The 15,222-nt window shown below is 55.6% G+C and overlaps 2 protein-coding genes across 33 annotated transcripts in view; one reads left to right on the top strand and one right to left on the bottom strand.

Annotated features, from left to right (window-relative positions):
* The window catches only part of DHX30 (DExH-box helicase 30), a 56,088-nt gene extending 45,244 nt beyond the window's left edge, over window positions 1-10,844 (top strand). For all 6 annotated transcript variants that reach the window (XM_032297940.1, XM_032297936.1, XM_032297938.1 and 3 more), the window contains 16 exons: window positions 1,802-2,103; window positions 2,527-2,647; window positions 3,356-3,505; window positions 6,338-6,490; window positions 6,803-7,639; window positions 7,915-7,990; window positions 8,074-8,178; window positions 8,426-8,601; window positions 8,813-9,019; window positions 9,109-9,190; window positions 9,269-9,462; window positions 9,565-9,724; window positions 9,846-10,003; window positions 10,102-10,205; window positions 10,281-10,420; window positions 10,518-10,844. In XM_032297940.1, the coding sequence (XP_032153831.1) occupies window positions 1,802-2,103; window positions 2,527-2,647; window positions 3,356-3,505; window positions 6,338-6,490; window positions 6,803-7,639; window positions 7,915-7,990; window positions 8,074-8,178; window positions 8,426-8,601; window positions 8,813-9,019; window positions 9,109-9,190; window positions 9,269-9,462; window positions 9,565-9,724; window positions 9,846-10,003; window positions 10,102-10,205; window positions 10,281-10,420; window positions 10,518-10,771 (3,219 nt within the window). In that variant the 3' untranslated portion in view covers window positions 10,772-10,844. The remainder of the gene's footprint in view (window positions 1-1,801; window positions 2,104-2,526; window positions 2,648-3,355; window positions 3,506-6,337; window positions 6,491-6,802; window positions 7,640-7,914; window positions 7,991-8,073; window positions 8,179-8,425; window positions 8,602-8,812; window positions 9,020-9,108; window positions 9,191-9,268; window positions 9,463-9,564; window positions 9,725-9,845; window positions 10,004-10,101; window positions 10,206-10,280; window positions 10,421-10,517) is intronic.
* Window positions 10,845-12,356: 1,512 nt separating this feature from the next.
* Window positions 12,357-15,222, bottom strand: part of MAP4 (microtubule associated protein 4) — a 227,692-nt gene continuing 224,826 nt past the window's right edge. For 20 of the 27 annotated variants that reach the window (XM_032297902.1, XM_032297913.1, XM_032297914.1 and 17 more), the window contains 2 exons: window positions 13,941-14,130; window positions 12,357-13,816 (listed from right to left, as the gene is read on the bottom strand). In XM_032297902.1, the coding sequence (XP_032153793.1) occupies window positions 13,809-13,816; window positions 13,941-14,130 (198 nt within the window). In that variant the 3' untranslated portion in view covers window positions 12,357-13,808. The remainder of the gene's footprint in view (window positions 13,817-13,940; window positions 14,131-15,222) is intronic. The other 7 variants (XM_032297912.1, XM_032297920.1, XM_032297926.1 and 4 more) reach the window with 2 other exon arrangements.

Below are 15,222 nucleotides of genomic sequence, written 5' to 3'. Positions count from 1 at the left end.
CAGCTCCTGCCACCTGTGCTTTCTTGGCATCTGCTCCTTGTTCTCCTGGCTGCTTATTTATGTCTTTGTTTCTTTGACCCTGGTCATCTGCATTCCTCTTCTGCCACTTAGATTCTTTGTTTTTTGGAGACCTTGCTCTGTCGCCCAGGTTAGAGTTCAGTAAAGTGGTGTGATCATGGCTCACCGCAGCCTCGATCTCTAAAGCCCAAGTGATCTTCTTGCTTCAGCCTTCTGAGTAGCTGGGACTACAGGTGCATACCACCGCCCTTGGCTAACTGCCTCTTATATTGTGAACTGGTTGAGGGCAAGGACCAGGTCTTGTCTCTCCTGATGATGCCCAGGTGGCCAACATGTTGCTGTGTACACGCTAGAGACTTAGCAAATGTTGAATTTATATTTTCTGTAGAAAAGCATGAAGCTGTAACACATTTAAAATATTTTTATATAAATAGCTTTAACATTTCAAGTTATTTATCTAGAATGTATTCCTAATGGGATTCTTATATCAGAAATTACATCTGTTCTATGGTGTAGGCTACGTAGGTTTTTTGTTTGTTTGTTTGTTTGGTGGAGTCTCTGTTCCCCAGGCTGGAGTGCAGCAGTGCCATCTTGGCTCACCGCAACCACTGCGTTCCAGGTTCAAGTGATTCTCCTGCCTCAGCCTCCTGAGTAGCTGGGATTACAGGCACCTGCCACCATGCCCAGCTAATTTATATGTGTGTATATATATGTATTTTTTGTGTGTGTGTGTATATATATACATATATATATATATACATACATATGTGTGTGTGTGTATATATATACACATGTATATATATTTCTTTTTTTTTTTTTTGAGACAGTTTCACTCTTGTTACCCAGGCTGGAGTGCAATGGCGCGATCTCGGCTCACCGCAACCTCCGCCTCCTGGGTTCAGGCAATTCTCCTGCCTCAGCCTCCTGAGTAGCTGGGATTACAGGCACGCACCACCATGCCCAGCTAATTTTTCGTAGTTTTTAGTAGAGACGGGGTTTCACCATGTTGACCAGGATGGTCTCGATCTCTTGACCTTGTGATCCACCCGCCTCGGCCTCCCAAAGTGCTGGGATTATAGGCATGAGCCACCGCGCCCGGCATGTATATATATTTCTTAATAGAGACGGGGTTTCACCATGTTGGTCAGGCTGGTCTTGAACTCCTGACCTCAGGTGATCTGCCCACCTCAGTCTCCCAAAGTGCTGGAAGTACAGGGGTGAGCCACTTCACCCAGCTGGCTATGTAGGTTTTAATTGCTGTATTTACTGAAGCTTCCTAGATCACTGTATGAATGTATCTTCTTGGGCTGGGTGTGGTGGCTTATGCCTCCCAAGCACTTTGGGAGGCTGAGGCGAGTGGATCACTTGAGGCCAGCCTGGGCAACATGGCGAAGCCCTGTCTCTACAAAAATTAGCTGGACGTGGTGGTTCATGCCTGTACTTGGGAGGCTGAAGTGGAAGTGTCACCTGAACCTAGGAGGCAGAGGTTGTAGTGAGCCGTGATTGTGCCACTACACTCCAGCCTGGGTGACAGAGTGAGACCCTGTGTCAAAAAGTAAAAAAAAAGTATCTTCTGCTCACCCATTGCTATGTGGGATTATGTGTCTCAAAGCTAGGCATCTTTCAGTGTTCCATGCCTACTTCTGGAGTAGGGGCTGAAGTGGGTTAACAGATAAAAAACTGGCTCCACAACACAAGGGACTTCATGGTGTAGATGGACACGGGCCATGCTGACTGGGGTAAAGATGGTATGAATCTTTACAGCATCCCTTTTCCCCTCCAGGGCTGGGGTCTGCTGGGTCCCCGGAATGAGTTGTTTGACGCAGCCAAATACCGAGTGCTAGCTGATCGCTTCGGCTCCCCTGCTGACAGCTGGTGGCGTCCGGAACCCACCATGCCCCCTACTTCCTGGAGGCAGCTGAATCCGGAGAGCATTCGGCCAGGGGGGCCTGGGGGCCTATCCCGCTCTTTGGTTCGGGATGAAGAAGAGGATGAGGAGGAAGAGCTAGAAGAAGGGACCATAGATGTTACCGACTTCTTGTCCATGACCCAGCAGGATTCCCACACCCCACTCAGGGACTCAAGGTACAGAAGGGGGCTGGGGATGCAATAGAGGCTGGCTGTGCCTTGACACGGGGATGTGCGAATGTTCCTTGCTAGCCTTCCCTGAGATGGGAGTGCCCCGCCTCACATTTCATCCCGTGTGTCCCGTCACTCAGCATATGTCTGCGTAGAAGCCAGCTATGGTCTTCCACTGTGTGGCTGGGCTTTTGCAGAACAGCAGTGTGGAGCCTCTGCCCTCTGCTGTCTTATCTGTGTGGGGGCATGGAGGGAGCACTCCCCATGCGGGTGTGACTGTGGGAGGAGCAGAGATGTCCAGTTTCCCATCCAGTTCATGCCTCCTGGCTCCCTGCTGCAGTGCAGTGTCCTCACTCCTGCATCTGAGAGCCTTGAGGAAATGGGTCCACGAAGAGAGATAACTTTCAGCTAAACTTTTGTTCCTTCCAGGGGGAGTTCCTTTGAGATGACAGATGATGACAGTGCCATTAGGGCTCTGACCCAGTTTCCACTTCCCAAGAACCTTCTGGCCAAGGTGATTCAGATTGCAACATCATCCTCCACAGCTAAGGTGAGTTAGGTCTCCCAGAAGTGTGTGTGGGGTACTTACTTGGTCACATCCAGTGTTCCCAAAGGCAGGCTTACGGAAGGCTGAGGGGCCTGTTCCTCCAGCCCACACCTAGGCCAGCTGGAGGAGCTCTGGCTTGGAAGGAAAAGTAGCAGGTGTGACAGAGCAGAGGCCAAGTCCAGCAGTACAGGGAGAGGGCCGGGGGCTGCTGGAGCAGACGACCCACGCCTGTTCTGGGTGGTGGGTTGTCAGCGGGAGGGGTTAGAGGTCTGGGTCTATGGTGAGGTACGAATTTCTCTCTTGCTACCAGGCCAAGAGGCTTTGGGTAAGCAGAACTTCTGTCCAGGTGCAGGGCCTTTTTGCGCCTGCAGTATGTGCCTGGTTTTTAGCTCATGCTGACAGCTTCAACCCACAGCTGCCACGAAGGTGCCGAGGGGATGGTGGGTTAGGAGGGCAGGTAGTGGCATTGCCCAAGCACTGTCTTCTGCAGTGGAAGTTGAGCTACAGCAGGAGAAGCAAGCCCGGGACTAGGCTGCCTGAGCCCATGGGCCTGCTTCTGGCTGTGCAGCAGCACTTCCAGCGTGGCTCATGCCTGGCACCTGCCGAGGCGGTACTTCCTTCCATGTCTGGGCTCCTTGGCATTCTGAGAAGGCCCCAAGTCTCTTCTCATTTCCTACCTTTCTGTAACTACCTCTCTTGCCTTCCATGTAGAACCTCATGCAGTTCCATACTGTGGGGACCAAGACCAAGTTGTCTACACTCACCCTGCTCTGGCCCTGCCCCATGACCTTTGTTGCCAAAGGGCGCCGCAAAGCAGAGGCTGAGAATAAGGCGGCAGCCTTGGCCTGCAAGAAACTGAAGGTGAGTCCAGGAAGGTCCTGGGTGTGATGCACGAGGATGTCTTGAAGCACCACTCTACTCGTGGCAAATGGGTCTCATTTTCTAGGAAATGAAACCACCACAGCAGGCCTTTTGCTTGGCACAAAGACAGCTGGTGTGCGGGCCTCATTTGTAGGCTCTGTGGCTGTTTCCACGCCTTCCCCAGAGCCCCTGTGGAGATGCTTTGCCTGTGGCCCAGCCTTTTTCACACCGTTGGCCTGAACCTGGTGAAGCCAGGAGGCAACTTGCTCATCGTTCTGAATAGTATAAAGTTGGGAGGAGCCGAGCCTGTTTTGGGAGGCAGAACCTGGTGTCCAATATGATCCTGATAACCTGGGCTTTGTGGCCAAAGTGAATAATGTGAGCACAGAACAAGGACTGACTGGTAGAACTGGAGGCAGTCTGAGCTTTGGCCTGACGCATACGCGCTGATGAGCAGGACTCGTGACTGCAGTGAAGATCGAGGAAGCAGTCGACAACACGGCGGAGGCAGTGTGGCAGACAGCTGGCAGTCTTCTCGTGTTTTGAGATAGGGTCTCTGTGACCCAAGCTGGAGTGTAGTGGCACGATCACAGCTCCCTGCAGCCTTGACCTCCTGGGCTTAAGTAATCCTTTCATCTCAGACTCCTGAGTAGCTGGGACCATAGGCATGTACCACCATACCTGCCTAATTGTTTAACATTTTTTTGTAGAGACAAGGGTCTCACTCTGTTGCCAAGGCTGGTCTTAAAATCTTGGACTCAGTCGATCTTTCCGCCTTGGCTTCCCAAAGTGTTGGGATTGCAGGTGTGAGCCATCACTCCCAGCCATGGCAGTTATCTTGAAAGGGGCTGTGGAGTTAGCTGATGGCACAGTAATAGGAGGGGGTTGGGATTGTGTCTTACTGCCTGAGACGTTACTAATCTCAACCCATGTTGGTGGAGGTTCAGTTCGCAGAACAAGATGGAAATAGGCCCGCTTTACTTTGGATGGTCAGCTGCACCATTTCACTGGTGCATTTGGCTCTGGGAACCACATTTTAGTTACGGCTGATGGTGAGAGGTAACGAACCTGGAGAAAGGTGAGGAAGAAGGGACAGGCAACTGGTGAGATAAAGGGAGAGGGATGTACTCCCTGTGACAGGAGCACAGAACAAGGACTGACTGGTAGAACTGGAGGCAGTCTGAGCTTTGGCCTGACGCATACGCGCTGATGAGCAGACGCACCTTAGCATGGTAGGGGCCTGTCTGGGAAGGAGCAAGCTTTGCAGTGGCTGGAGGGTCATGTGTCAGTGAGGCTGGTGGATAAAACCCTTGAAGTCTGGGGAGAGGGGAAAAGCCTGTTCCTGCAGCAAGGAGCTTGTATTGGCACCTTCTGTTACGGGGCCTGGTTCCCTGTCCTTGAGGTCCTTACAGCTGATGGTGCCAGCATGCCGAGGCAGGGTCTTGGCCCCTGTTGAGGGAAGACTTCTTTATGGGGGGAATGTTTGATCTGGGCTCTGGAGGGTGAGCAGATTCCAGATATTAGAGGTGACAGGAACACAAGACTGGTCTTACCCACGTGCCTGAGGTATTAGAATGCCATGTTTTATCTCTGGTGAGGCGGCTTTAGGTAAGACACAGTATTTTCCTTCCAGTGGCTCATTTTATCAAGTTGCATTATAATCGATGTTTACAGGAAATTCCATGTACATCTGTATATGATGGGGTCAGAGATGGGTCAGGTGCCATGTAGAGACTGGGGGGTGGGGTGGAAGGATGGCGGGAAGGAGGCTTGGTGAGGCTTGGTGAATTGGCGTAGGAAGAGGGAGTCTGTGGTGTGTTCTGGCATCACTGAGGACCTGGCCTGGCTGGTCTGAGAGTACATGTTGGGAATACATGGAGGTGACAGTGACCTATTGTGGTGTCGGGGGAGCTCCAGCCACACAGCAAGAGGTTTCTCCTCAGTGCCACCTCCAGACGTAGGGCTGTTCTTTGACATGTCAGGTTTAGCTTTTCTTGAATTAACTTTATTTATTATTATCATTTTTTGAGACAGAGTCTTGCTCTGTTGCCCAGGCTGGAGTACACTGTCGTGATCTTGGCTCACTACATACCTCTGCCTCTCAGGTTCAAGCGATTCTTGTGCCTCAGCCTCCCTAGTAACTGGGATTACAGGCGCCTGCCAACATGCCCAGTTAATTTTTGTATTTTTAGTAGAGATGCGGTTTTGCCATGTTGGCCAGGCTGTTCTCGAACCCCTGACCTGAGGTGATTCACCTGCCTTGGCCTCCCAAAGTCCTGGATTGCAGGCATGAGCCACCATGCCCAGCCTGAATTAACTTTAGTTCATTTTTTAAAATGTTTATTTTGAGGCCGGGCGCGGTGGCTCAAGCCTGTAATCCCAGCACTTTGGGAGGCTGAGGCGGGTGGATCACGAGGTCAAGAGATCGAGACCATCCTGGTCAACATGGTGAAACCCCGTCTCTACTAAAAATACAAAAAATTAGCTGGGCATGGTGGCGCACGCCTGTAATCCCAGCTACTCAGGAGGCTGAGGCAGGAGAATTGCTTGAACCCAGGAGGCGGAGGTTGCGGTGAGCCGAGATCGCGCCATTGCACTCCAGCCTGGGTAACATGAGTGAAACTCCGTCTCAAAAAAAAAAAAAAAAAAATGTTTATTTTGGTAAGTTTACATTTTCCCAGTTTATAGTTTCTCCCTCCATCATGTCAGCCGAAAACCAAAATCTCTTAGAGATTGCCTGGTATAACTTCTGCCTCAGAGCTCCTGAGCTTGTCAGGGCTGGGTTTTGGGGAGCCCCCGAGCATAGACTGAGCCTTGCATGTTGCCCTGCAGAGCCTGGGCCTGGTGGACAGGAACAACGAGCCGCTTACGCACGCCATGTATAACCTGGCCTCCTTGCGTGAGCTTGGTGAGACCCAGCGCCGACCATGCACCATCCAGGTGCCCGAGCCCATCCTCCGCAAGATAGAGACCTTCCTGAACCATGTAAGAGGCCCCGTATCCCTCCCCACCCTTCCCGCTGTAGTCTACCTCCATTTCTCTAGACAGAAGTCCTCCACCTGCGACAGGCAGTAGTACCTCCCCATTCTCCTCACTGAGGATGGGGCCTGGGAGCCCCCCGGCCTGAGCAGCCCAGTCTTGCCCACATGGATCCCGGGGCAGTCATGGACTAAATTAATCCTCTGCCCAGCGGGTTGGGCCACAACATCTTACCCAGGTGAATCCTGAGGAGTGGCTGGTTGTGTGTCACAGTGAGGAACTTCTTTTCATTGTTTTGCTTGCCTCCCTGCCCCCCAGTACCCTGTGGACAGTTCATGGATCGCTCCAGAACTCCGGCTGCAGAGTGATGATATCTTGCCCTTGGGCAAGGACTCAGGGCCTCTGAGCGACCCTATCACAGGCAAGCCCTATGTGCCCCTGTTGGAAGCAGAGGAGGTGCGTCTCAGCCAGAGCCTGCTAGAACTGTGGCGGCGGCGAGGACCAGTCTGGCAGGAGGCCCCCCAACTCCCTGTGGACCCACATCGGGACACCATCCTCAATGCCATTGAGCAGCACCCGGTGGTGGTCATCTCTGGGGACACGGGCTGTGGGAAGACCACGCGCATCCCCCAGCTGTTGCTGGAACGCTATGTGACCGAGGGCCGCGGTGCCCGCTGCAATGTGATCATCACCCAACCTCGACGCATCTCTGCTGTGTCTGTGGCGCAGCGGGTTAGCCACGAACTGGGCCCTTCCCTGCGCCGGAACGTGGGCTTCCAGGTGCGATTGGAAAGTAAGCCCCCGGCCCGAGGCGGGGCCCTGCTCTTCTGTACCGTGGGTATCCTGCTGCGCAAGCTGCAGAGCAATCCCAGCCTGGAGGGCGTGAGCCACGTCATTGTGGATGAGGTGCACGAGCGGGACGTGAACACAGACTTCCTGCTGATTCTGCTCAAGGGCCTGCAGCGGCTCAACCCGGCCCTGCGGCTGGTGCTCATGAGTGCCACAGGGGACAATGAGCGCTTCTCCCGATACTTTGGTGGCTGCCCCGTTATCAAGGTGCCTGGCTTCATGTACCCGGTCAAGGAGCACTACCTGGAGGACATCCTGGCCAAGCTGGGCAAGCACCAGTACCTGCACCGGCACCGGCACCACGAGGTGAGGGACATCCCCATCCCACCCAGGGCTCCTGGTCTTTCCTCCGTGGATGCCCCTCCTCCCTGGCCCTGGGGCTTGGTGGCCTGGGGCAAGTTACCCTCCCCAATCCTCGGTTTCCTTGATAGAAAACTGGGGACTAACCCTGCCTGCGTGGCACGCATGTGAGGACTGGAGTTGATGTCAAGCGGCTCCGTCTCACTGAGTCAGGTGGCTGTGTCCTTGGCACGACCCCTTACCCCGGGGCTGTGACTGTGGCCTCTCTTCCCCCACCCCAGTCTGAGGATGAATGCGCCCTCGATTTGGACCTCGTGACTGATCTGGTTCTGCACATTGATGCCCGTGGGGAACCAGGTGGGTGCCTCCTCATCTGTCCTGTGCCCGCCCCAGCTCCACTTGGAGCAGCAGCCTGCTTATGCCACAGGGCTCCTTTACAGGTGGGATCCTGTGCTTCCTGCCTGGGTGGCAGGAGATCAAAGGAGTGCAGCAGCGCCTCCAGGAGGCCCTGGGCATGCACGAGAGCAAGTACCTCATCCTGCCAGGTGAGAGCCCAGGTGGAGGGACCAGGAACCTTCAGAAACCGGCCTGGCCTTTGTCTGGGGACTGACCCAACTGGGACTCCAGGGGCCCTGGTTTCTGACCACGCTGTGGCATTTTTCACTGGACAGTGTTTATCTGCGCCTGTTTCATCAAACGGGGTCAGAATCCTTGCCCTGCCCGCATGCCCGGGGAAGTTCTGGTGGAATGGTGGAAGCAGTGCCCATTACCAGTGTGTGTCTTGCCCACCAGTGCACTCCAACATCCCCATGATGGATCAGAAGGCCATATTCCAGCAGCCTCCAGTTGGGGTGCGCAAGATTGTCTTGGCCACCAATATTGCTGAGACTTCCATCACGATCAATGACATCGTGCACGTGGTGGACAGTGGGCTGCACAAGGAGGAACGCTATGACCTGAAGACCAAGGTGGCACCTGCCTCCTGGGCCCAAGGGGAGGGACTCTAGTTTTGAGGTGGTCCCCAGCCCAGCTCTACGTTAGACCTGAAAGTGTCTCAAGAAGGCCATGCTTGTGGGGTCTCAGTGTCCCTGTCATGGGGGAGTGGTGAGGGTTATTCAGGGAGGGAGGAAGCGCTGAGGAAGTGGCATCTGTCTGTTGCTTACCTGCCCCCTCCCCCAGGTGTCCTGCCTGGAGACAGTGTGGGTGTCAAGAGCCAATGTGATCCAGCGCCGGGGCCGGGCAGGCCGCTGCCAGTCAGGCTTTGCCTACCACTTGTTCCCGAGAAGTCGGCTGGAGAAAATGGTCCCTTTCCAAGTGCCAGAGATCCTGCGCACGCCTCTTGAAAACCTGGTGCTGCAAGCAAAAATCCACATGCCTGAGAAGACGGTGCGGTGGGGCGGGGGCTGTCCTGGGGGGGCAGGCTCATGGCAGGTGGGAGGCGGGCTCATGGCGGGCTCTGGCTCTGTTGGTTGTAGGCGGTGGAGTTCCTGTCCAAGGCTGTGGACAGTCCAAACATCAAAGCAGTGGACGAGGCTGTGATCCTGCTCCAGGAGATCGGTGTGTGGGGGCTGGGCTGGGCTGAGCTGGGCTGGGGAGTGGCCCTTGAGGGTGGCACTGACAGCTGAGCCATTGCAGGGGTGCTGGACCAGCGGGAATACCTGACCACTCTAGGGCAGCGCCTGGCCCACATTTCCACTGACCCTCGGCTGGCCAAGGCCATAGTGTTGGCTGCCATCTTCCGCTGCCTGCACCCGCTGTTGGTGGTCGTTTCCTGCCTCACCCGGGACCCCTTCAGCAGCAGCCTGCAGAACCGGGCAGAGGTGGACAAGGTCAGTCCCAGCCCCTTCCCGGAGCCCTCCACCCACTAGTGTCCTGAGGCAGCATTGTCTAGCCCCTGCCCATGACTGGGCTACCCTCTTCTCCCCTCCCAGGTGAAAGCATTGTTGAGCCATGACAGCGGCAGTGACCACCTGGCCTTTGTGCGGGCTGTCGCTGGCTGGGAGGAGGTACTGCGTTGGCAGGATCGCAGCTCCCGGGAGAATTACCTGGAGGAAAACCTGCTCTACGCACCCAGCCTGCGCTTCATCCACGGTCAGCCGGTCCCACACCTGCTCTCCTAAGCCCCTCCCACCCCTCCCACCCACACTGAGCTCCTGTCACCCTCAGCCTGTGGCTAGGGGCTCTAGGTTCACCGCACATTCTGTCTCCCTAGGACTCATCAAGCAGTTCTCGGAGAACATTTATGAGGCTTTCCTGGTGGGGAAGCCCTCGGACTGCACTCTGGCCTCTGCGCAGTGCAATGAGTACAGTGAGGAGGAGGAGCTGGTGAAGGGTGTGCTGATGGCCGGCCTGTACCCCAACCTCATCCAGGTGCTGCCTCTGGGAGGGAGTGTTCACCAAGTTCCAGCCTCCTTCCCTGCCTGCAGCTCCTTGCTCAGCCACACCCATCTTTTCCTCCATCCCTGCAGGTGAGGCAGGGCAAGGTCACCCGGCAGGGGAAGTTCAAGCCCAACAGTGTCACATACAGGACCAAATCAGGCAACATCCTGCTACACAAGTCGACCATTAACAGGTAGGGGCATACAGGCCTGGGTGGGGCAGCTGGGATGGTCCAAAAAAGTGGCCTCACCAGCCCTGTGTTCCCTAGGGAGGCCACGCGGTTACGGAGCCGATGGCTGACGTATTTCATGGCGGTCAAGTCCAATGGCAGCGTCTTCGTCCGGGACTCCTCTCAGGTGCACCCGCTAGCTGTGCTGCTCCTGACCGACGGGGACGTGCACATCCGTGGTGGGTGCCTGCAGGCCTCCTGCCCGCCCCGCTCTGCAGCTGCTCCTCTGGGGCCTGGCCTCACCACAGCTCCCTACCGTCTTTTCTGTTCCCTCAGATGATGGGCGCCGGGCCACCATCTCACTGAGCGATAGTGACCTGCTGCGGCTGGAGGGCGACTCACGCACTGTGCGGCTGCTGAGGGAGCTGCGGCGGGCGCTGGGCCGCATGGTGGAGCGGAGCCTGCGCAGCGAGCTGGCTGCACTTCCCCCCAGCGTGCAGGAGGAGCATGGGCAGCTGCTTGCGCTACTGGCAGAGCTGCTGCGAGGACCCTGTGGCAGCTTTGACGTGCGCAAGACAGCTGATGACTGAGCCCTCCTTCTGCTGGGGCTGTGTACAGAGTGCAAATGTTTATTTAAAATAAAGTTCTATTTATCCCTTGTGAGCACTGCTGTCCACTAGTGGGTCCTCTCTCAGGGCCTGTGTACACTGGGCCACGGTTCCCCAAACAGGAAGAAGGCAGGTAGGTAGAGAGGAGAGATGTTTATTATTGCTGTGGACAGGAGCTGGCTGTGGCCCCAAGTCTTAAGAAGGGGGTTAGATTGGACACGTCTTTGTAGCAATGTGTAAGAAAAGAAAAAGGGGGGGGGTTACAACCTCCCTGCTTTGTCAAGAGCATGAAGCAGCTGTGCTGTTGCCCAACTCAGTTCTCTGGCACAGCTGCTGCTCTGGGTACCCACCACAGGGAGCCTGTCAGAACTGTCACTGGCCTTGCAGTTTTTTGGACAGTAAGTAAGTGTCGAGTAGCTCTTTACCTGGCAGACGGGGGGAGAGTTCTGCAGGTGGCTGAGGCCCACTTGGACCTTAGCTCTCTGGCTGTGTGGCACAGTGGTTCTTTCTTTCCGTAGCCATATCCACAAGTTCACAGCTGAGGGGCTGAATGCAAAGGTCATGGAGATCACGTGCACACTACATTCCAGTCCGTCCCTTGATGCAAGGGGGTGAGCCGAGGCAGGAAGATCAGAGAGGTAGACGCAAACCAAAACAGAAGCGTGGAGCCTGTGTGGCGGGACATCAGGCAGCTTTATTTACTCTTAAAACTGTTACACAGAATCACAGACCGACACAGATAATGGCTGAGCCATAAGCAAATTGGGAAGTATAGAAACATCCCACCCCAAACAGCTGTGGAGTACACATCACACAGGGCTTCTGCTCCCAGCCTTCTCGGGTGCTCTGGTGTGCAGGATCCTTTGAGGGAGCTATGACCAGATGACCTCTCAGAACTTGTGACCACTCCTGCAGCCCACCTAGAGAACACTCCACTTGGGCCACCTCCTTCCCCCTAACTCTTGGTCAAAGGAGTGAAAGGACCTGGAGCCTGTCATCAACCTCAGCATCCTCATGACCCCAGGACATACGCAGCAGAGGCAGCAGGTACTCGGCCTGTGCTGTCACCCCTGCGGTGTCTCCTGACCACCTGACTCTTACTGCTTCCTTTCTAGTTTCAGCACAGCAGGCCCTTCCTCCTGCTGACAAAACACTGGTTCCCTCGTGTTCAGGCACAGCGGAAGCGTTCTGCACATGGTCTCTGAGGAGGAAAGCTGGTTCCTGAGGCTCAGGCAGCACTTCCTCCGTGAGACCCTGCAGTTTCCTGGTGTGTGCCTGGGGAGCTGGGGACGTGGTGTCAAACCTCCCTAAGGCACTGCTGCCTCAGAAAGGGGAAGGACGTGTCAGGCCCAGGGACAGTCTCTCTGCACATGGAAATCAAATCCAAACCTAAGTCAAGACCCCTACCTTCTCCAGCTCCAAGGGACACCAGGACCAGAGAAGGGCAGAGGTCAGGAAGGGGCCTGAGGCGGCCAAGTCTGGGGCATCCTCAGGGGGCAATCTGCACTGCAGCCAATGCCCCTCCAGAGAAGCCCTTGGAATCTCCCAGGCCATTTCACTACAAACCTTATGTTTTAATCCTTTATTAGAAACCATGCAAACTTTGATACAAAAAAATACAAGTGCAATAAGAATCTTTGTGTCAATACAGTTCCCAGGATTTCTCACTGCAGCCATCCCAAGGCCTAGCTGGGACGCCCTTTGCGGGCCTGGCCTCTCCTCCCTCCCCTCTCCAGTCAGGGCATTAAGGGAAGCAGATGGCCTTAGTCTCATGCCTTTTTACATTTCCAGACCTGATTTCCCACTATCTGCATGAGGCTCCCCTGGACATGAGGGCTTGCGTGTCCTAGGCTGCGCGTGCCGGCCTGAAGGAATTCCATCTCCTGGGCCCTTTCCTGTTCTCTAGCCCTGGCTTTGTATCCTAGGGCTGACCACCACCAGATTCAGGGAATGGGGCAGAGATGCCAAAATCAGCCTCATGGTTAGAAAAGAAAAGCAGCATACACACAAAATGGCAAAACAACCAACCAGTCACCGCTCTAAGAGCCCCTCGTGTGCCTGACCCAGTCACCAGCCACAGCCTCTGCACTTCCTGCCACGCCACCTCCAGGGCCCTAACTGCCCACATCCTCCAGTGGGGTCAGCGTAAGGATCGCCTTGCCCTGTTCCCTCTAACACTTACTGAGGACTTTCACGTAGACATGGCTTCAACCTGCAGAACTATTTTGCCAGTTTTTAGGTTATTAGAAAAAAAAATAAAAGGACAAAAGAAAAAATGTGACAGCAGCTAGGTGGGTATGTTAAGCATGGGGACAGCACTGGCCCCTAACTTGGGGCAGGGCAGCAAGAAGGGCCTGATACCACCTGCGGGGGAGGGGGGGTGCCTTTTTGAGGCCAAAGGGAGAGGCAGTGGCTTAAGCCCCAGGGTCAGCGTCCTGTCACCACTTGGAACCCGCCGCCACTCTTCCCTCCAGGTAGATCCAGGGAGGGAGGGCATGTTTCTTTTGGGTTTGGACCAAAAGAACCAGACAAAGAGGAGGGCAGAATCTGGTTCTCCTCTCCTAGATCCCAACTTAGCCTCAGCCACTCCAATCCCCTCCCAACCTCTCCGTGGAGCAGTGGCGCAGTGATGGGACAAGACCAAAGCAGGGAGCTGGGCCCAGCCGGGAGTGAGAGGTGTGGGCGGGGCGGCTGCTGCTGCCCCAGGGTGCAAAGCAGGAGGGAAGGCGAGCCTAGCGGGCTGCCTGGCGCTGGCTGCCTGGCACCTAAGCGCTCACTGATCTAGTGGACAGCCCGGGAAAGGGGGCCAAGGACCCGAGAGCCTGAGTTGGGGCCACCAGGGAAGTGTGGGGGGCGGGAGACAATGTCGGCCCCATGGTCGGTGCGGGCCCTGGCGTTTGCCCGGAACGTCAGCCTGTAGGTCTCAATCTGCAGTGACATGGGAGGAGGGAAGGGAGAGGGGAACAAGGGAGACAAGAGGGGAACGGGGGAGACGGAAGACGAGACCAGAATGTCATCATTAGATGCCTGGAAAATAAAAAGTTCCATCGTTAAAATTTAGGCCATACTCTAGTCAAAAAACAAAGGAGTTTCAATTTGCGGCCAGTGGCAGGGCCCCTGGCTGGCCCTTAGGCCGAGCCCAGCCACTTACTTGTCTCCTGGATCTGGCTGTCCAAGGTCTGGGCCTCCCTTTGGTCACCACCCCCTGACAGGGTGGGGTGGCCACTGAGGCCACTGGCTGAAGTGGGGGCGCCAGCTTCAGGTGCTGCCTCAGAGATGGCCGGCTCCTCCCCAGCAGGGGGGCCCGGACACAGAGGAGCCTCGCTGCCACCGCCCTCAGTCTACAATGAAACAGTGGGGGAGACAGTGCAGGGTCAGTCGGGGGGGAGTGGGATGGGGTGATGGTGGTGGGTTTGACACACAGCCCCCACCCGCGCTGCCCAAGCACCCACTGGCTCAAGACACAGTCACTTGGAAAATCCCAGGCAGGTGCCCCAGCCCCACCCCACCCCACCCCACCCCACCAAGGGGACTGACTCCTGAGGGTCAGGAGCAGCTGGGCTAGCAACACACTCTCAGAGCCTCCCTGTGGCACACAAGGCTCTAATGAAGCTTCTCTGAGGGCAGAGGTGCCAGGCCTCAGGCTGATACCACATAAGTAGCCATGGTAACAGTGAGCAACAAGCTTGAAGGGCAGCCCCACGAGGGGTGCAGCCCACCTTCCTGGCCCCTCTCTGAACCCAGGCCACCCCTGCACACAGAGTGGGGTCCTCAGAAGCTCCCGGGCAGCCCTGCCTGCCCATCTGTCTGGTCAGGAATGCAAGCGCTGAGGCCTCGTCTGTGCCAGGCACCATTCTGGGACCAAGGGCCCAAGGGAGGCAGAAAGAAGGTGTCCAGGGAGGTGTAACCCAGGGAGACTGTGGGGGCCTGGAGGGCTTCACAGGACATTTGGGGGACATGGAGCACTCAGTGTGAGGAAGGCAGAGAAGAGAGAATAGCTCTGAGAGGCCACTGTGGAGCTGGAAAGCCTGTGTCACCAAATGCCCGAGAAGTGACAAGGGAGAAGTGGTTTCCAATCAGCACAGTGAGAAAAGTAGGCCTCGATTAAAAAATAATTCCAGAACTCATAAGGAAAGGGAGATAATATGAATAAGGAAAAGAACACAAGAATTGGGGTCAGAAATGTCCCCAGATGTGAATCCTGGTTCACATTTGCTTGCTGTGTGGCCTTGGACAAGAGACTAAAACCAAGTTAATGCCCTATTGAGACGGGCACGAGACTAGCATCCTCACGAGGTGTGGGGGGCATGAGCTGAGAGCCTGCGGCAGGCAAGGACCCTCCAGATGTTCCTAGAAGCTGATCAAGGCGTGAGTCAGAGCATCAGGAGAGGATGGGACCAGGGACAGCCTAGGCAGTGGCTGGCACTGGGGAG

Source organism: Sapajus apella, unplaced genomic scaffold (assembly GCF_009761245.1).
Source record: "Sapajus apella isolate SASKATOON/1434 unplaced genomic scaffold, GSC_monkey_1.0 scaffold38, whole genome shotgun sequence".
NCBI lineage: Eukaryota > Metazoa > Chordata > Mammalia > Primates > Cebidae > Sapajus > Sapajus apella.
The sequence above is the reverse complement of the archived record's forward strand: the minus strand, read 5'-3'. Positions and strand labels throughout refer to the sequence as shown.